Raw genomic sequence first — 22,106 nt, 5'->3', positions numbered from 1 at the left:
TTATACCAAAGATGGTTTATTTAGTTTAGTGGAGCAAAAAGCTCTGATGAAGGCTAAGAGGCTGACAGGTAAGCTTCAATAAAACAGTGATAGTAGCAAGAGCAGCGTGCAGGTGTGAGTGGAATTGTTGAAAGTGTCTATCATAGTCCAAAACGTATACGCGTACACACAGCAGTGTTCTAGAATATTGCACTGTTGGCTTTGATACTTTTTGCAGTGAGTAGAGGTCCTCCCTTCTCTTCACATTTAAGAACAACCCAACTTCCCCCTCACCCTCTCTCAATCTCTCTCACTCTCTCTCACTCTCTCTGTCCCCCTCTCTCAGTCTCTCTCACTCTCTCTCTGTCCCCCTCTCTCAGTCTCTCTCACTCTCTCTCTGTCCCCCTCTCTCAATCTCTCTCACTCTCTCAATCTCTCTCTCTCTCTCCCTCTCTCAATCTCTCACTCTCTCTCTCAATCTCTCTCACTCTCTCTCTCCCCCTCTCTCAATCTCTCTCTCTCTCTCTCTCTCTCACTCTCTCTAAATCTCTCTCACTCTCTCTCTCCCCCTCTCTCAATCTCTCTCTCTCTCTCTCTCTCTCTCTCTCTCTCTCTCTCTCACAATCTCTCTCACTCTCTCTCTCCCCCTCTCTCAATCTCTCTCTCTCTGTCCCCCTCTCTCAATCTCTCTCACTCTCTCCCCCTCTCTCACTCGCTCTCTCTCGCTCTCTCCTTGCCTCTGAATGTTGTAGAGGTGATGGGAAGTATAGCGTCTCAGTGTCTCTGGACGCGCTCCGCTCCGAATGCAGAGTGGAGAAGAAAAGGCCGCTGTCTGGAGCCTGGTCCTGGAGTTGGAGAGTGGGCTGAAAGGAGAGCATAGATCCTCAGTGTGAGGCGGCCTTAAAAGGGACCCTTTGTCCAGAGATGAAACGACTCCATAACTGGCAGATACTGTATAAATGGGCCGTAGCTCACTCATGATGACATTCCCACACTTTATGTAGATGTGAAGGTCGCTCTGTTTTTCTTAGAGAGATAGTGACTGGCCAGGCCGGGCTATTGGTGGTTATTGACGATTGTTGTGGCTGGATGTAGATTTCCTTCCTGTCTGTTTGATATTTATTCAGATATTTATTGGGAATCATTGAGGTCACTAGCCTGTGGAATCTTAACTCAGTCAAATGGATTTTGCCGCCAGTGGATTTGCCATAATACGATTGAACACTATTGGACTGTAGCCCTGAATAAATATCTATACCTCTGTTTCTTCACAGGAGAATCCACATATCTCGATGACCACGGACCCCCAGCTCCCCGCGTAAGACCATCACAACAGCACTCCTTCTTTTTCTTTTTCATTACTCTATCACTTCATCTTTCCCTGCCTCACACTTCCTCTGATCCCTCTCTTTCCACCCTATCCCACTTCCTCTGATCCCTCTCTTTCCACCCTATCCCACTTCCTCTGATCCCTCTCTTTCCACCCTATCCCACTTCCTCTGATCCCTCTCTTTCCACCCTATCCCACTTCCTCTGATCCCTCTCTTTCCACCCTATCCCACTTCCTCTGATCCCTCTCTTTCCACCCTATCCCACTTCCTCTGATCCCTCTCTTTCCACCCTATCCCACTTCCTCTGATCCCTCTCTTTCCACCCTATCCCACTTCCTCTGATCCCTCTCTTTCCACCCTATCCCACTTCCTCTGATCCCTCTCTTTCCACCCTATCCCACTTCCTCTGATCCATCTCTTTCCACCCTATCCCACTTCCTCTGATCCCTCTCTTTCCACCCTATCCCACTTCCTCTGATCCCTCTCTTTCCACCCTATCCCACTTCCTCTGATCCCTCTCTTTCCACCCTATCCCACTTCCTCTGATCCCTCTCTTTCCACCCTATCCCACTTCCTCTGATCCCTCTCTTTCCACCCTATCCCACTTCCTCTGATCCCTCTCTTTCCACCCTATCCCACTTCCTCTGATCCCTCTCTTTCCACCCTATCCCACTTCCTCTGATCCCTCTCTTTCCACCCTATCCCACTTCCTCTGATCCCTCTCTTTCCACCCTATCCCACTTCCTCTGATCCCTCTCTTTCCACCCTATCCCACTTCCTCTGATCCATCTCTTTCCACCCTATCCCACTTCCTCTGATCCCTCTCTTTCCACCCTATCCCACTTCCTCTGATCCCTCTCTTTCCACCCTATCCCACTTCCTCTGATCCCTCTCTTTCCACCCTATCCCACTTCCTCTGATCCCTCTCTTTCCACCCTATCCCACTTCCTCTGATCCTCTCTTTCCACCCTATCCCACTTCCTCTGATCCCTCTCTTTCCACCCTATCCCACTTCCTCTGATCCCTCTCTTTCCACCCTATCCCACTTCCTCTGATCCCTCTCTTTCCACCCTATCCCACTTCCTCTGATCCCTCTCTTTCCACCCTATCCCACTTCCTCTGATCCCTCTCTTTCCACCCTATCCCACTTCCTCTGATCCATCTCTTTCCACCCTATCCCACTTCCTCTGATCCCTCTCTTTCCACCCTATCCCACTTCCTCTGATCCCTCTCTTTCCACCCTATCCCACTTCCTCTGATCCCTCTCTTTCCACCCTATCCCACTTCCTCTGATCCCTCTCTTTCCACCCTATCCCACTTCCTCTGATCCATCTCTTTCCACCCTATCCCACTTCCTCTGATCCCTCTCTTTCCACCCTATCCCACTTCCTCTGATCCCTCTCTTTCCACCCCTATCCCACTTCCTCTGATCCCTCTCTTTCCACCCTATCCCACTTCCTCTGATCCATCTCTTTCCACCCTATCCCACTTCCTCTGATCCCTCTCTTTCCACCCTATCCCACTTCCTCTGATCCCTCTCTTTCCACCCTATCCCACTTCCTCTGATCCCTCTCTTTCCACCCTATCACACTTCCTCTGATCCCACTTCTTGTTTCCTTTTTTCTTTCACACTCCCATTTCTTTTCTCCATCTCTCTCTGATGTGCTGCCCTGTGTACGTGAGTGTGACAGTCCAGTCCATGCAGGATAAGGGTGAGGTCTATGTCTGGAGAAGCTGTGTGTGAACATACTCTAAATACCAAATACTGACACACACACACACACACTAACACACACACATGCCCGCACACACACACACTGGGCCTTGTGTCTGGCCAGCTGCATCTGTCTGCCACTATCTCACTTCTACCCCTCTGGCCCTCTCTATCTCTCCCTTTCTACCAACCCTCATCCACACTCTCTTTGATCCCCTATTTCTACCCTTCTACCTATCACCCTTTTATCTATACTGAACAAAAATATAAACACGACGTGCAACAATTTCAAAGATTTTACAGAGTTACAGATCATATAAGGGAATCAGTCAATTCAAATAAATACGTTAGGCCCTACTCTGTGGATTTCACAAGACTGGGCAGGGGCGCAGCCATGGGTGGGCCTGGGTCCCACGTTGGAGCTCGGCCCACTCATTGGGGAGCAGGGCTCAGCCAATCAGAATTATTACAGACAGAGATACTCCTCAGTTTCATCAGACGACCCCGCAGGTGAAGAAGCCGGCCGTGGAGGTCCTGGGCTGGCCTAGTTACACGGTGTCTGCGGTTGTGAGGCCGGTTGGATGTACTTCCAAATTCTCAAAACAACGTTGGAAGCAGCTTATGGTAGAGAAATGAACATTCAATTCTCTGACAATAGCTCTGGTGGACATTCCTGCAGTCAGCATGCCAATTGCAAACATATGTGACATTGTGTTGTGTGACAAAACTGCACATTTTATTTTCCCCAGCACAAGGTGCACCTGTGTAATGAGCATGCTGTTTAATCAGCTTCTTGACATGCCACACCTGTCAGGTGGATGGATTATCTTGGCAAAGGAGAAATGCTCACTAACAGGGAGGTAAGCTTTTTGTGCATATGGAACATTTCTGGGATCTTTTATTTACATGTTGCGTTTATATTTTTGTTTAGTATACATCATTATCTCTTCTCTCTTAGATCCACCTCTTTCAGTCTCTTTTTCCTGTCTCACATTCCCCCTTCTCTCTGTGGGTGAGACGCATATTTCTGTGGCCTTCGTAAATGTAGCTAGGCAAGCTAGCTTTGGCTACGTGTTCAGAGTTTATCTGACGTGTGTCCGCATGTGTTTGTTCACGTGTCTGTGTGAGGAGTCTGGCTACGTGTCTCTTTGGAGCTGATCTGAAGGTCTGGCTGTCCTAATTAAGCCTGGTAACATCTGGCCGATGTTTATATGTTATTAAGTTGACTTGGAGAGGCCTGTTGAAGTGCATGCTATTAACCCAGGCTAACTTTGAGGTAAAGTACAAGCCAGAGTATTATCTGTCTGAACAGGGGCTGGTCTGAACTGTGGTGGAATGGTCTGAACTGTGGTGGAATGGTCTGAACTGTGGTGGAATGGTCTGAACTGTGGTGGAATGGTCTGAACTGTGGTTAAAAGTAGCTCTGAGTTGGGCCAGGATTTTTCCTGACCCCTTCACCAAGATGAGCTATATGTTCACATTGACAGGAAAGACTGTTGATGAGTGACCTGGTGCCTGGCTCATACCAATCTTGTTTTTGTACTGCTAGGGTTCAACAGAGAGGCTTTTGGTCATCTGGACAGGCTCACTGGTCTTCAAATGGCCAATAGTCTGCCAAAGGCAGCCAGGAACAGCTTGTTTACCACAGAACACAAACACTGTGCTATTGATGGCTACACATTGTTTTACAATGGATCAGATGAGTAAAGGAGGGGTTGCAATTTATGTGAAATCCGAATTTAACACCTCTGAAATTCTCTCGATACCAAAGCCAAACATTTTGAATTGCTTGCGGTTAAAGTGAACATGTATAAGGACTCCCACATCACTGTAGTCGGCTGCTACAGACGCCTTCGTCTTCAGGAGACGCACTTAACTATCTTTCTGATGGCCTGCACAAGCTAAATGACTCTGAATTCATTACTGTAGGATATTTGAACTGGGACATGATTACATCTGTCTCGGACTCTTTTAAAGAACTGTGTGACTCTCTGAATCTCGCTCAATGAATTAATGCTCCTACATGACCGAATCCCAGAGTACCTAACAAATCAACGCTATTGGACATTATTCTAATGAATAACCCTCACAAATACACATCGACTGGGATATTCTGTAATGATGCCAGTGATCACTGTGCAATTGCTTGTGTTCGAAATACAAAAATGACCAAAGCCAAACCCTGTTAGATTTTTAAATGACATTTTAGACAATTTGTTGAGCAAGCGTTCTTACTTGATCTGTACCATAATATTGACAGAGTAAGTCTGATTCTCCATGTTGACACTGCCTGGGACTATTTTTATGTGACATTTGTGTCGATTTGTGATAAGCATGACCCTGTGAAGAAATGTAGAATCAGTGGAAAGGACAATCCATGGTTGTCAGATAACTTGGCCGAATTAATTAGAAAGAGAAATAAATATCTCTTGGGCTCAAGCTAGACATAGAAATGCTCCTGTTGACTGGGCCTCCTTCAGAGTGCCCAGTAAAGAAACAAATGTACAGGATTGATTGAAGTCCAAATCAGATGACTATTTAAATGCAGTCACAGAGAACCTAAACAACCCTACCAAGTTCTGGAAGCTAATCAAATCAGTGTCGGGTTCTAATGTCTCCTCTGGCCTTCCTGACCATTTAATGATGGATTCTAATGTCTCCTCTGGCCTTCCTGACCATTTAATGATGGATTCTAATGTCTCCTCTGGCCTTCCTGACCATTTAATGATGGATTCTAATGTCTCCTCTGGCCTTCCTGACCATTTAATGATGGATTCTAATGTCTCCTCTGGCCTTCCTGACCATTTAATGATGGATTCTAATGTCTCCTCTGGCCTTCCTGACCATTTAATGATGGATTCTAATGTCTCCTCTGGTCTTCCTGACCATTTAATGATGGATTCTAATGTCTCCTCTGGTCTTCCTGACCATTTAATGATGGATTCTAATGTCTCCTCTGGTCTTCCTGACCATTTAATGATGGATTCTAATGTCTCCTCTGGTCTTCCTGACCATTTATTGATGGATTCTAATGTCTCCTCTGGTCTTCCTGACCATTTATTGATGGATTCTAATGTCTCCTCTGGTCTTCCTGACCATTTAATGATGGATTCTAATGTCTCCTCTGGCCTTCCTGATCATTTAATTAATGATGGATTCTAATGTCTCCTCTGGCCTTCCTGACCATTTAATGATGGATTATAATGTCTCCTCTGGCCTTCCTGGCCATTTAATGATGGATTCTAATGTCTCCTCTGGTCTTCCTGACCATTTAATGATGGATTCTAATGTCTCCTCTGGCCTTCCTGACCATTTAATGATGGATTATAATGTCTCCTCTGGCCTTCCTGGCCATTTAATGATGGATTATAATGTCTCCTCTGGTCTTCCTGACCATTTAATGATGGATTCTAATGTCTCCTCTGGTCTTCCTGACCATTTAATGATGGATTCTAATGTCCCCTCTGGTCTTCCTGACCATTTAATGATGGATTCTAATGTCTCCTCTGGCCTTCCTGACCATTTAATGATGGATTCTAATGTCTCCTCTGGTCTTCCTGACCATTTAATGATGGATTCTAATGTCTCCTCTGGCCTTCCTGCACATTTAATGATGGATTCTAATGTCTCCTCTGGCATTCCTGAGCATTTAATGATGGATTATAATGTCTCCTCTGGCCTTCCTGAACATTTAATGATGGATTATAATGTATCCTCTGGCCTTCCTGAGCATTTAATGATGGATTCTAATGTCTCCTCTGGCCTTCCTGACCATTTAATGATGGATTCTAATGTCTCCTCTGGCCTTCCTGACCATTTAATGATGGATTCTAATGTCTCCTCTGGTCTTCCTGACCATTTAATGATGGATTATAATGTCTCCTCTGGTCTTCCTGACCATTTATTGATGGATTCTAATGAAGTGAAGGATAAAGCCCATATTGTAGGGGTTTTAACAAGCACTTCATATCTGCTGGTTCAGTCTTTGATAATGGTGGGGCCCAGGCCTCTAATGTAAGCTCTGTTACAGTCAACTATGATATAGGCCCTCATGTCAACTAGAGGTTGGCTGATTAATTATGGCCGATTTCCAGTTTTCATAATGATCGGAAATCGGTAATTTTGGGCGCCGATTTTGCCGATTTTTTTTTTTGCACCTTTATTTAATCTTTATTTAACCAGGCAAGTCAGTTAAGAACACATTCTTACTTTCAGTGACGGCCTAGGAACGGTGGGTTAACTGCCTTGTTCAGGGGCAGAATGACAGATTTTTACCTTGTCAGCTCAGGGATTCAATCTTGCAACCTTACGGTTAACTAGTCCAACCACCTCTAACCACCTGCCTCACGAGGAGCCTGCCTGTCACGCGAATGCAGTAAGAAGACATGGTAAGTTGCTAGCTAGCATTAAACTCAATCAATCATAATCACAATAACTACACATGGTTGATGATATTACTAGTTTATCTAGCGTGTCCTGCGTTGCATATAATCGATGCAGTGCGCATTCGCGAAAAAGGACTGTCGTTGCTCCAACGTGTACCTAACCATAAACACCAATGCCTTTCTTAAAATCAATATACAGAAGTATATATTTTTAAACCTGCATATTTAGCTAAAATAAATGCAGGTTAGCAGTCAATATTAATCAGGTGAAATTGTGTCATTTCTCTTGCGTTCATTGCACGCAGAGTCAGTGTATATGCAACAGTTTGGGCCGCCTAGCTCATTGAAAACTAATTTTCCCGAATTTTACGTAATTATGACATAACATTGAAGGTTGTGCAATGTAACAAGAATATTTAGACTGATGGATGCCTCCCGTTAGATAAAATACGGATACAGAGAAAGAATAAACGTCTTGTTTTCGAGATGATAGTTTCCGGATTCTACCATATTAATTACCTAAGGCTCGCATTTCTGTGTGTTATTATGTTATAATTAAGTCTATGATTTGATAGAGCAGTCTGACTGAGCAATGGTAGGCACCAGCAGGCTCATAAGCATTCATTCAAACAGCAGTTTTGTGCGTTTTGCCAGCAGCTTTGTGCGTTTTGCCAGCAGCTCTGCTGTTTATGACTTCAAGCCTATCAACTCCCGAGATTAGGCTGGTGTAACGATGTGATGAGAAATGGCTAGCTAGTTAGCGGGGTGCGCGCTAATAGCGTCACTCGCTCTGAGACTTGGAGTGGTTGTTCCCCTTGCTCTGCATGGGTAACGCTGCTTCGAGGGTGGCTGTTGTCGTTGTGTTCCTGGTTCGAGCCCAGGGAGGAGCGAGGAGTGGGACGGAAGCTATACTGTTACACTGGCAATACTAAAGTGCCTATAAGAACATCCAATAGTCAAAGCTATATGAAATACAAATGGTATAGAGGGAAATAGTCCAATAACTGTATAATAACTACAACCTAAAACTTCTTACCTGGGAATATTGAAGACTCATGTTAAAAGGAACCACCAGTTTTCATATGTTCTCATGTTCTGAGCAAGGAACTTAAACTTTAGCTTTCTTACAAAGCACATATTGCACTTTTACTTTCTTCTCCAACACTTTGTTTTTGCATTATTTAAACCAAATTGAACATGTTTCATTATTTATTTGAGGCTAAATTGATTTTATTGATGTAGTATATTAAGTTAAAATAAGTGTTAATTCAGTATTGTTGTAATTGTCATTATTACAAATCAATTTTAAAAACCGTCCGATTAATCGGTATCATCTTTTTTTTGTCCTCCAATAATTGGTATCGGTATCGGTGTTGAAAAATCATAATCGGTCGACCTCTAATGTCAACCATTTTAACTTTGAGCCTGTTTCTTATACTGAGGTCTATAAAGCACTAAAGGCTATAGACACTAAAAAGTCTGCAGGTCCAGACAGCCTGGACCCCTACCTCTTAAAGATAGCAGCTGGTATTATTACTGAACCTGTGGCACACATTTTCAACATGAGTCACTTGACCAATTCCATACCCAGCATTTGGAAATCAGCTGATGTCCTCCCGCTGCTAAAGGGTGGAGATCCCTCAGATGCTAGTAACTATCGTCCTATCTCCAAACTCCCTATCCTGGCCAGTCTATGAATCCCTAGTGAGCTCACAGTTAAAAAACGTCTTCATTGAAAAGAACATACTGAGCGGGGTTCAGTCTGGCTTTAGATCGGGGCACAGCACCACAACTGCAGCTATGGCAGTGGCAAACGGCATCATTAATGCACTTGATAAAAAGCAACATTGTGCTGCTCTGTTTGTGGATTTATCAAAGGCCTTTTATTCAGTTCACCATGAATTGTTGCTACTGTAGCTAGACTCAGAAACATTGGTCTCAGTGAAGGGGCAGTAAATTGGTTTAGGGAACATTCTTTCTGCCAGAACACAATGTGTATATACTGACAGTCACATGTCTAGCTTTCTTGAGGTTAATAGTGGTGTGCCACAGAGTTTTATTTTAGCTCCTGTGTTGTTCTCAATTTGTATTCATGTTTTGGGAAATGGGATGCAACCAGCAAAGTTCCATCTATATGCAGATGATGCAGTCATATATTCATGTGCTCCTTCTCTGGTTCAGGCTGTTGAAGAGCTCCAGACTGCTTTTCAGTCACTGCAGGCCTCCCTTTATGGTCTCAAACTGGTCTTGAATGTACAACAAACTAAATTCATGACCTTTACCAGAGCTAGAACTCTGCCAGAGTTGTGTCACATCTGATGGCTTATCCATTGAAAAAGTGTCATCCTCAGTGGAGGAGCAGCAAATTGGTTTAGGAACTAGGGCTTTTAGAATTTGGTATCTAGGTATTTGCTTGGATGACAAGTTGTCCTTTAAAGTTCATGTGGATAATCTTATGACAAAGCTGAAATTGAAATTGGTTTTTTATTTTTGTAATAAAGCTTCCCACTTATGGCTAGAAAGAAGCTTGTTCAGGCCACTTTTATCTCTGTAATGGATTATGGTGACTTGTTGTACATGCATGTAACCTCCTCTGTCTTACAGAGACTCTGTTTATTGTGTAACCTCTGTCTTACAGAGACTCTGTTTATCAAGTAGCCTCCTCTGTCTTACAGAGACTCTGTTTATTGTGTAACCTCTGTCTTACAGAGACTGTTTATCAAGTAGCCTCCTCTGTCTTACAGAGACTCTGTTTATCATGTAACCCCCTCTGTCTTACAGAGACTGTTTATCATGTAACCTCCTCTGTCTTACAGAGACTCTGTTTATCATGTAACCCCCTCTGTCTTACAGAGACTCTGTTTATCATTCAGCCTCCTCTGTCTTACAGAGACTCTGTTTATCATGTAACCTCCTCTGTCTTACAGAGACTCTGTTTATCATGTAACCCCCTCTGTCTTACAGAGACTCTGTTTATCACGTAACCTCCTCTGTATTACAGAGACTCTGTTTATCATGCAGCCTCCTCTGTCTTACAGAGACTCTGTTTATCATGCAGCCTCCTCTGTCTTACAGAGACTCTGTTTATCATGCAGCCTCCTCTGTCTTACAGAGACTCTGTTTATCATGCAGCCTCCTCTGTCTTACAGAGACTCTGTTTATCATGTAACCCCCTCTGTCTTACAGAGACTCTGTTTATCATGTAACCTCCTCTGTCTTACAGAGACTCTGTTTATCATGCAGCCTCCTCTGTCTTACAGAGACTCTGTTTATCATGCAGCCTCCTCTGTCTTACAGAGACTCTGTTTATCATGCAGCCTCCTCTGTCTTACAGAGACTCTGTTTATCATGCAGCCTCCTCTGTCTTACAGAGACTCTGTTTATCATGCAGCCTCCTCTGTCTTACAGAGACTCTGTTTATCATGCAGCCTCCTCTGTCTTACAGAGACTCTGTTTATCATGCAGCCTCCTCTGTCTTACAGAGACTCTGTTTATCATGCAGCCTCCTCTGTCTTACAGAGACTCTGTTTATCATGCAGCCTCCTCTGTCTTACAGAGACTCTGTTTATCATGCAGCCTCCTCTGTCTTACAGAGACTGTTTATCATGCAGCCTCCTCTGTCTTACAGAGACTGGACTCTGTTTATCATGCAGCCTCCTCTGTCTTACAGAGACTGGACTCTGTTTATCATGCAGCCTCCTCTGTCTTACAGAGACTCTGTTTATCATGCAGCCTCCTCTGTCTTACAGAGACTCTGTTTATCATGCAGCCTCCTCTGTCTTACAGAGACTGTTTATCATGCAGCCTCCTCTGTCTTACAGAGACTGGACTCTGTTTATCATGCAGCCTCCTCTGTCTTACAGAGACTGGACTCTGTTTATCATGCAGCCTCCTCTGTCTTACAGAGACTGGACTCTGTTTATCATGCAGCCTCCTCCTTCTTACAGAGACTGGACTCTGTTTATCATGCAGCCTCCTCTGTCTTACAGAGACTCTGTTTATCATGCAGCCTCCTCCTTCTTACAGAGACTGGACTCTGTTTATCATGCGTCCTTGCGCTTTATTACAAATGCCAAGTCACTCACCCACCATTGCACATTGTACCAAATGGTAGCTAGGACGTCATTTTATATGCTCAGAACGCTACATTTGTATGTGTTCATCTACAAAGCCCTTTTGGGTAAACTCCCTCTACCTCTGTAGTCTGGTCTCCTTCACCACCAGCAGTTACCATACCTGGTCTGCTAGGTGTTGCTACTTAAAGTCCCCAGAACATTCACAGTATTAGGCCAGACTGCCTTCTCTTCTTGTGCACCAGAGGCATGGAATAGTCTACAATCCATGCTTCATCTAGATATGTTAGTGCCACTGAATGGAATAATCTACAGTCCATGCTTCATCTAGATATGTTAGTGCCACTGAATGGAATAGTCTACAATCCATGCTTCATCTAGATATGTTAGGGCCACTGAATGGAATAGTCTACAGTCCATGCTTCATCTAGATATGTTAGGGCCACTGAATGGAATAGTCTACAGTCCATGCTTCATCTAGATATGTTAGTGCCACTGAATGGAATAGTCTACAATCCATGCTTCATCTAGATATGTTAGTGCCACTGAATGGAATAGTCTACAGTCCATGCTTCATCTAGATATGTTAGTGCCACTGAATGGAATAGTCTACAATCCATGCTTCATCTAGATATGTTAGGGCCACTGATATACATTTTAAATATTGATGGGAGACTCTGTTACAGAGGAGTGTAAATGCTATTTTTAGGTTGGATCATGTTGTTGTATGTTTTAATTCTGTAATGTATTGATTGTTGCTGCCTTCTTGGCCAGGTCTCCCTTGAAAAAGAGACTCTGGGTCTCAATGGGCTTTTCCTGGTTAAATAAAGGTTAAGAAAAAATGTAATAACAGTAACACTGCAATTTGTTAAAATTCACTGATCAGTGGGTTTACAAAGTAGAGAAATGACTGGTAGTGCCTCTTTCCTGTCTCTGTTTTCAGCATAGTTCAAAGCACTTTTAATTGGGCACTCATTTGAACATAGGAGTTCAATAGTTCAATACACTTCTAATTGGTTATTATCCCAAATCCTTGTTCTGCCTTTTTGGCCTCTTTTCTGTTGTCATTTTGTAACGGTTGTCGTCTGGAGATAGAGAGGACCAAAGCGCAGTGTGGTTAGTGTTCATCTTTTTAATGGAAAACTGAACACTTCAAAAACACAAAACTACAGTGACAACTGAAACAGTTCTATCTGGTGCAGACACACAAAGACTGAAAATAACCACCCACAAACCCCAACAGAAAACAGACTACCTAAATATGGTTCCCAATCAGAGACAATGACTAACACCTTCCTCTGATTGAGAACCATATCAGGCCAAACAAGAAACACAAAACATAGAATACCCACCCAACTCACGTCCTGACCAACTAAAACAAAGAAATAACACGAACTAGGGTCAGAACGTGACAGTACCCCCCCCCCCCTCCAAGTTGCGGACTCCGGCCGCTAAACCGGAACCTAAAGGGGAGGGTCTGGGCGGGGCTCTGGGTCTGGTGGCGGCTCTGGCGCTGGACGTGGACCCCACTCCACCATAGTCTTAGTCCGCTTCTGTGGCCTCCTAGGAACGGCGACCCTCGCCGCCAACCTAGGACTGGCAACCCGACTAAAGGGCCCCACTGGACTGAGGGGCAGCTCCGGACTGAGGGGTAGCTCAGGACTAAGGAGCAATTCCGGCATCGCTGGCGTGACAGGCAGCTCCTGGCTGACTGACGGCTCTGGCAGGTCCTGGCTGACTGACGGCTCTGGCGGCTCCTGGCTGACTGACGGCTCTGGCGGCGGCTCTGGCGCTGGACGTGGACCCCACTCCACCATAGTCTTAGTCCGCTTCTGTGGCCTCCTAGGAACGGCGACCCTCGCCGCCAACCTAGGACTGGCAACCCGACTAAAGGGCCCCACTGGACTGAGGGGCAGCTCCGGACTGAGGGGCAGCTCCGGACTGGCTGACGACTCTGGCAACTCATGGCTGGCTGACGGCTCTGGCATCTCCTGGCTGGCTGACAGCTCTGACGGCTCCTGGCTGGCTGGCGGCTCTGGCGGCTCCTGGCTGGCTGGCGGCTCTGGCGGCTCCTGGCTAACTGACGGCTCCTGGCTGACTGGTGGCTCCTGGCTGACTGGCGGCCCTGGACAGACTAGCGGCTCTGGCGGCTCCGGACAGACTGGCGGCTCAGGACAGACTGGCGGCTCTGGCGGCTCAGGACAGACTGGCTTCTCTGGCAGCTCAGGACAGACTGGCGGCTCTGGCGGCTCAGGACAGACTGGCGGCTCTGGCAGCTCAGGACAGATTGGCGTCTCTGGCGTCTCAGGACAGACTGGCGGCTCAGGACAGACGGGAGACTCTGGCGGCTCAGGACAGACTGGAGACTCTGGTGACTCAGGACAGACGGGAGACTGGCGGCTCAGGACAGACGGGAAATGCTGGCGGCTCAGGACAGACGGGAGACGCTGGCGGCTCAGGACAGACGGGAGACGCTGGCGGCTCAGGACAGACGGAAGACTCTGGCGGCTCAGGGCAGACGGGAGACTCTGGCGGCTCAGGACAGACGGGAGACTCTGGCGGCTCAGGACAGACGGGAGACTCTGGCGGCTCAGGACAGGCAAGGACCACGGTAGGCCTGGTGCGTGGTGCCGGCACTGGTGGTACCGGGCTGGGGACACGCACCTCAGGGCGAGTGCGAGGAGCAGGAACAGGGAGTACTGGGCTCCGGAGACGCACAGAAAGCCTGGTGCGGGGGGCTGGTGCGTGGAGATGGCACCGGATAGACCGGACCGAGAAGGCGCACAGGAGATCTGGAGCGCCGAGCCTGCCCAACCTTACCTGGTTGAATGCTCCCCGTAGCCAGGCCAGTGCGACGAGGTGGAATAGCCCGCACTGGGCTGTGCTGGCGAACCGGGGACACCATGCGTAAGGCTGGTGCCATGTATGCCGGCCCGAGGAGACGCACTGGAGACCAGTGCTTCATGGCACCTGGCTCGATGCCCACTCTAGCCCGGCCGATACAAGGAGCTGGAATGTACCTTACCGGGCTACGTACACGCACCGGGGACACCGTGCGCTCCACCGCATAACACAGTGCCTGCCCGGTACAACGCCTTCTCTCTCCACGATAAGCACGGGGAGTTGGCTCAGGTCTCCTCTGGTGCCTTAGCCACACTCCCCGTGTTCCCCCCCCCCAATACATTTTTGGGGCTGCCTCTCGGGCTTCCTTGCCAGCCGTGTTCCCTCAAAGCGCTGGCTCCCTTTAGCTGCTGCCTCCGCTCTCCTGGCTGCCTCCACCTGTTCCCATGGGAAGCGATCCCTTCCAGCCAGGATCTCCTCCCATGTGTAGCAACCCTTGACATCTAGAATGTCCTCCTTATCGCGCTGCTCCTGCTGCTGCTGCCTGTTACCACGCTGCGTGTTCCTTTTTTTGGTGAGTGGTTCTGTAACGGTTGTCGCGTGGTTAGTGTTCATCTTTTTAATGGAAAACTGAACACTTCAAAAACACAAAACAACAAAGTGACAACCGAAACAGTTCTATCTGGTGCAGACACACAAAGACTGAAAATAACCACCCACAAACCCCAACACAAAACAGGCTACCTAAATATGGTTCCCAATCAGAGACAATGACTAACACCTGCCTCTGATTGAGAACCATATCAGGCCAAACAAGAAACCCAACCTAGAAACACAAAACATAGAATACCCACCCAACTCACGTCCTGACCAACTAAAACAAATAACACAAGAACGTTACACATTTTGCAGTAAGCAAAATGACATTGAAAATATGTATTTTCCAAACTTTGATTTCAGGTGCATTTTAGGTGCTGAATAAAAGGTACAAATATGTATTTCCCGGAGGTTGAAAATACGTATTTTCCGGCCTTTAGGGCTGAGAGATTAACCTGACATTTCGGTTATTTTTCCGTTTTAAACAACTAATTTAGTTACTATTTTTCTGTGCACATTGCAAAGTTTCTGTAGAGGTAAATCAGATCAAGCCTGAACTGTGGGATGTAGTTTCCAACAGTCCAATATTACCAGCCTCAAAAATTGCAGTCCAAATAAATCCTTCACTGAGTTCATGTAACAGACACATTTCAACATCAACTGTTCAGAGGAGACTGTGAATCAGGCCTTTATGGTTGAATTGCTGCAAAGAAACCACTACTAAAGGACACCAATAAGAAGAACAGACTTGCTTGGGCCAAGAAACATGAGCAATGGACATTAGACTGGTGGAAATCTGTCCTTGGTCTGATGAGTCCAAATTTGAGATTTTTGGTTCCAACCGCTGTGTCTTCGTGAGACGCCGAGTCGGTGAACAACTTATCTCTGCATGTGTGGCTCCCACCGTGAAGCATGGAAGAGGAGGTGTGATGGCGTGGGGGTGTTTTGTTGGTGACACGGTCAGTGATTTGTTTAGAATTCAAGGCTCACTTAACCAACATGGCTACCTTAGCATTCTGCAACGATACGCCATTCCATCTGGTTTGCGCTTAGTGGGACTATCATTTGTTCCAGGCTGTGTAAAGGCTATTTTAACAAGAAGGCAAGTGATGGAGTGCTGCATCAGATGACCTGGCCTTCACAATCATCCGACCTCAACCCAATTGAGATGGTTTGGGATGAGTTGGACAGCAGAGTGAAGGAAAAGCAGCCAACAAGTGCTCGGCATATGTGGGAACTCCTTCAAGACTGTTGGACAAGCATTCCATGTGAAGCTGGTTGAGAGAATGCCAAGAGTGTGCGAAGCTGTCATCAAGGCAAAGGGTGGCTACTTTTAAGAATATCAAAGATCAAATATATTTTGATTTGTTTAACACTTTTTTTGGTTACTACATGATTCCATATGTGTTATTTTATAGTTTTGATGTTTTCACTATTATTCTACAATGTAGAAAATAGTGAAAAATGAAGAAAAATCCTAGGTTTGTCCAAACTGTTGACTGGTACTGTAGTGACTATGATTGGGCCAAATATAGGCCGGTACCGACCGAACATCTTGAGGACGTTGAAATAAAGGCCGGTCCAGACCGGACAAAATCTGAACCAAAAATAGACGTCGATGATTGGTTCAGGTCTGGTCCGGACCCAACCAAAAATCTTTGTCCTTGGACGTTGAAATCAAGGCCAGTCCAAACTGCAACAAAAAAAAGACATCCCAACAGGACCAAAAAAAGAGGCCTAAATGCTTAGTGGGTGACTTATAGGCTACTGTAAAGCGCTGTGCTCTACGCTTAGTGGGTGACTTATAGGCTACTGTAAAGCGCTGTGCTCTGCGCTTAGTGGGTGAGTTATAGGCTACTGTAAAGCGCTGTGCTCTACGCTTAGTGGGTGACTTATAGGCTACTGTAAAGCGCTGTGCTCTGCGCTTAGTGGGTGACTTATAGGCTACTGTAAAGCGCTGTGCTCTACGCTTAGTGGGTGACTTATAGGCTACTGTAAAGCGCTGTGCTCTACGCTTAGTGGGTGACTTATAGGCTACTGTAAAGCGCTGTGCTCTACGCTTAGTGGGTGACTTATAGGCTACTGTAAAGCGCTGTGCTCTACGCTTAGTGGGTGACTAATAGGCTACTGTAAAGCGCTATGCTCTTGTGTAGGCTATACTGGCTGCCTGGCTACTATTTGTGGTTTTCCCCACTATTTTTCTTCCCTCCTTTCAGATCAAAGTTTTACCACAGCTAGCTACCATTAGCAACCACATCAGAGGGGTTGTACTGGGGTGGCTAGGCCCTAGGGTTCCTTGCCCTCTGTGAGCTAATTCTAACAAACCCAGATGTTTTTGTTCTTCATGCAAACACAGCAGATATGTTATCACTGCCATTAGAATGTGATAAGCTAAGAGGTCTGGTATTACTACAAAAACAGAGACATGGTAGGCCTGTTTAAGAGAAACACAATTGACGTGCACTGACTCCCTAGATCCCAATGTCTTTCTGTGCTGTGAGAATTGTCTTATTGTTTCACACTTTCAGAATTGTTTCATTTCTTAGTTGGATCGAATTCCGCTGTCAGGATGTGCAAGAGGAATATTTTGTTTTTTCTAGCACCGGACTCTTCTGGCCATAGGTTTTGATTGAATACAGCCCTCTTTTACAGACCTTTTTCTATTAAATAAACCCACTTTATGTCTAGAACGACCTCATACAGTGTTGATTATGTTTTATCAAAGGGGAGTTAAGGGTGTAAACCATGTGACATGACACAGGCAGACTCATGCCTATCAACACAAGTGCAAACAAAGTTATCACAGGGGATGGTCATCATCCCACCCTCTTTCAAGCCCAGGCCAAGCAACACACATATTTCTGTTTCCAACCGCTGCCAAAGCATTTTATCCTCTGATGATTTCCTGTAACCCCAGTATTCTGGAAAAACAGGAAATACATTGTTGATAAAGTGACGGGCTGTCCTCAAATTGATACGTGACAGGCCCTGTTTTTACTGTGCTGCTGGGGCGAGGCAGGCAGGGATACAGGTCACGTTATGGAGGAGCAAAATGGAGTGGTGTGTGTGTGGCCCTAACCGCTCGGAGCTTCATCATACAAAACACTGTGGACTGGGATACAGGAGTTGTAGGGGTAAACATGGAGAAAAACCAACACATATAGACACACTCACACACTCACACACACAAAGGCACAAAAATGTGGACCACTACACTAAAATGCCTGTCATGGGGTTCAGCACCATCCCCTAACCCTGAGTTGTACTGTAGTAGACGTGTCTTTAGTGTCCCTGTCAGATGTGTAGAATTTCCCCCAAGGGGAATCTCAGTTACCATTCCAGACTGGGATGCCGGCAGGAATTTCCCCCAAGGGGAATCTCAGTTACCATTCTAGACTGGGAATGCCGGCAGGAATTTCCCCCAAGGGGAATCTCAGTTACCATTACTAGACTGGGAATGCCCGGCAGGAATTTCCCCCAAGGGGAATCTCAGTTACCATTCCAGACTGGGAATGCCGGCAGGAATTTCCCCCAAGGGGAATCTCAGTTACCATTCCAGACTGGGAATGCCGGCAGGAATTTCCCCCAAGGGGAATCTCAGTTACCATTCCAGACTGGGAATGCCGGCAGGAATTTCCCCCAAGGGGAATCTCAGTTACCATTCCAGACTGGGAATGCCGGCAGGAATTTCCCCCAAGGGGAATCTCAGTTACCATTCCAGACTGGGAATGCCGGCAGAAATTTCCCCCAAGGGGAATCTCAGTTCCCATTCCAGACTGGGAATGCCGGCAGGAATTTCCCCCAAGGGGAATCTCAGTTACCATTCCAGACTGGGAATGCCGGCAGGAATTTCCCCCAAGGGGAATCTCAGTTACCATTCCAGACTGGGAATGCCGGCAGGAATTTCCCCCAAGGGGAATCTCAGTTACCATTCCAGACTGGGAATGCCGGCAGGAATTTCCCCCAAGGGGAATCTCAGTTACCATTCCAGACTGGGAATGCCGGCAGGAATTTCCCGCCGCTGAATTCTTCACTCTTTTATATTTCTAATAAAATAGGCTTCATTGAAGTCATGACAGGGAAAAGGTTAGGAGCATCAATAACGACACCTTTCAGATGTAATTCAACTGCTAATAGCTTTGTCCTTATTTCAGTGATCCTTTCTGCTATCAGATGGAATCGAGGGATGCGTTACAGTGACCAGTGTGTGTGCTGTGTTTGTATGTTTGAGGGTGTGTGTGTGTGTGTGTGTGTGTGTGTGTCTGATAAAGCACTTTGTGTGGAGTTTATCTGCAGGATGGCAGGGCATCGGGGGTCGAGTGAGAACAGCCCCCTGGAAAAATAGACACAAAAGACAGGTCAGAGGTCAGAGAGGAAGGACAGAGTAAGAGTTACGAGAAGGAGCGGTCCAATCCCTTTGGCAGTGTTCCCCTTCTTCACTTTCTTTTCTTCTTTCCTTTCGTCCTAACCATATTTGAATTCGTCCTCACTTACCTGGTGTCATCTTTCAGCTGTACCTACCATCATTCTTACCCTTATCTTATGTTACCTCCAGAAGGCAATAATCATGTCTTTGATTAGCTAATTGTTATTTGATGAGACAATTGTTGCTGTCTCCTCAGCAGTGTGTGTTCTGTTGTTCTCCCATTCAGGTGCTGCCGTTCCCCAGTCAGGTGGTGTATAACCGCGTGGGGAAGTGTGGCAGCAGGACGGTAGTCATCCTACTAAGGTTACTGGCAGAGAGACACCAGTTCAACCTGGTCTCCTCAGACATCCACAACAAGACACGCCTCACCAAACATGAACAGGTATGACACGCCTCACCAAGCATGAACAGGTATGACACACCTCACCAAACATGAACAGGTATGACACGCCTCACCAAGCATGAACAGGTATGACACGCCTCACCAAACATGAACAGGTATGACACGCGTCACCAAGCATGAACAGGTATGACACGCGTCACCAAACATGAACAGGTATGACACGCGTCACCAAGCATGAACAGGTATGACACGCCTCACCAAACATGAACAGGTATGACACGCGTCACCAAGCATGAACAGGTATGACACGCGTCACCAAGCATGAACAGGTATGACACACGTCACCAAGCATGAACGGGTATGACACGCGTCACCAAGCATGAACAGGTATGACACGCCTCACCAAACATGAACAGGTATGACACGCCTCACCAAGCATGAACAGGTATGACACGCCTCACCAAACATGAACAGGTATGACACGCCTCACCAAACATGAACAGGTATGACACGCGTCACCAAGCATGAACAGGTATGACACGCCTCACCAAACATGAACAGGTATGACACGCGTCACCAAGCATGAACAGGTATGACACGCGTCACCAAACATGAACAGGTATGACACGCGTCACCAAACATGAACGGGTATGACACGCGTCACCAAGCATGAACGGGTATGACACACGTCACCAAGCATGAACGGGTATGACACGCGTCACCAAGCATGAACGGGTATGACACGCGTCACCAAGCATGAACGGGTATGACACGCGTCACCAAACATGAACGGGTATGACACGCGTCACCAAGCATGAACGGGTATGACACGCGTCACCAAACATGAACGGGTATGACACGCGTCACCAAGCATGAACGGGTATGACACGCGTCACCAAACATGAACGGGTATGACACGCGTCACCAAGCATGAACGGGTATGACACGCGTCACCAAGCATGAACGGGTATGACACGCGTCACCAAGCATGAACGGGTATGACACGCGTCACCAAGCATGAACGGGTATGACACGCGTCACCAAGCATGAACGGGTATGACACGCGCGTCACCAAGCATGAACGGGTATGACACGCGTCACCATGAACGGGTATGACACGCTGGTGAACGGGTATGACACGCGTCACCAAGCATGAACGGGTATGACACGCGTCACCAAGCATGAACGGGTATGACACGCGTCACCAAGCATGAACGGGTATGACACGCGTCACCAAGCATGAACGGGTATGACACGCGTCACCAAGAACATGACACGCTGGTATGAACACGACACGCTCACCAAGCATGAACGGGTATGACACGCGTCACCAAACATGAACGGGTATGACACGCGTCACCAAGCATGAACGGGTATGACACGCGTCACCAAGCATGAACAGGTATGACACGCGTCACCAAACATGAACAGGTATGACACGCCTCACCAAGCATGAACAGGTAAAGATGGAGAAAGGGAGGGAGATAAGGAGGGATATCAGTGGTGGTTGAGGGGGTGTGCTTAAGGGTCAGAGATGGGAGGAGTGGGGAGCGTTGCCTTGTTGTATGATGACCGGAAGCAGGGCCCGATTACAGAATTGGAACGCAGGGGCACGTGCCCCGGGGCCCCCAACCTACAGGGGGCTCACATCCCATTTTTTAAATGTTTGATAGCAAAATTTGTGGAATTGCAGGAAATTAGCTTTAAATCTGCAACATTTTATCTTAGCCTCATTGCAAAATGTGAAGAAAAGCATGAAATGAGCTATAAAACAGCAAATGTTTCCCCCTGCCCTATGGCAAAAACTGTAGAATTGCTGGAAATTAGCTTTAAAATTGCCATATTTTATCATGGCAAAATGTTTAGAATAGCATTATAAAAGAGCACATTTTTCTCTGTGCACCATGTCATTAGGACATCACTACCACAAGAAGTGGTTAGTGATGTCCTAATGCTATCACTTAAAGCTGTAACACAGCAAGCTACTACTGTATTGTCCTTCAGTCTTTCTAAGAAGAGGCTGAAATGATGGGAAATACATTTTTATGATTTCCAAGAGCATTTGAAAGACATCAACACAGCATTTATTGAGGAAGTGCTGCGTGTGTTTAAAACCACATCCGTTGAAATGACAGGCTGTGTCATGGGAAATGCCAACACAAATTAAAACATTACTGAACGCTAGTCATTCTGCATGATCAAAAATAGGTATTTATTTCTCTCTCTCTCTGTCTTTCTCGCTCTGCCTTTCTCTCTCTCTCTCTCTCTCTCTCTGTCTCTCTGTCTCTGTCTTTCTCTCTCTGTCTTTCTCTGTCTTTCTCACTCTGCCTTTCTCTTTCTCTCTTTCTCTCTTTCTCTCTCTCTGTCTCTGTCTTTCTCCCTCTGCCTTTCTCTCTCTCTCTGTGTCTCTCTCTCTC

At 46.4% G+C, this 22,106-nt stretch overlaps 1 protein-coding gene across 2 annotated transcripts in view; it reads left to right on the top strand.

Annotated features, from left to right (window-relative positions):
- The window catches only part of LOC115139281 (uronyl 2-sulfotransferase-like), a 128,292-nt gene that overhangs the window by 87,345 nt on the left and 18,841 nt on the right, over nucleotides 1-22,106 (top strand). For both annotated transcript variants that reach the window (XR_010465543.1, XM_029676475.2), the window contains exons 2-3: nucleotides 1,254-1,297; nucleotides 19,573-19,728. Coding sequence is in view for 1 of the 2 variants with exons in the window: in XM_029676475.2 (XP_029532335.1) it covers nucleotides 1,254-1,297; nucleotides 19,573-19,728 (200 nt within the window). In the remaining variant the exon portion in view is untranslated. The remainder of the gene's footprint in view (nucleotides 1-1,253; nucleotides 1,298-19,572; nucleotides 19,729-22,106) is intronic.

This window comes from Oncorhynchus nerka, linkage group LG13 (assembly GCF_034236695.1).
Source record: "Oncorhynchus nerka isolate Pitt River linkage group LG13, Oner_Uvic_2.0, whole genome shotgun sequence".
Lineage (NCBI taxonomy): Eukaryota > Metazoa > Chordata > Actinopteri > Salmoniformes > Salmonidae > Oncorhynchus > Oncorhynchus nerka.
Note: the sequence above shows the minus strand (reverse complement) of the source record. Positions and strands in the feature narration are given on the sequence as shown.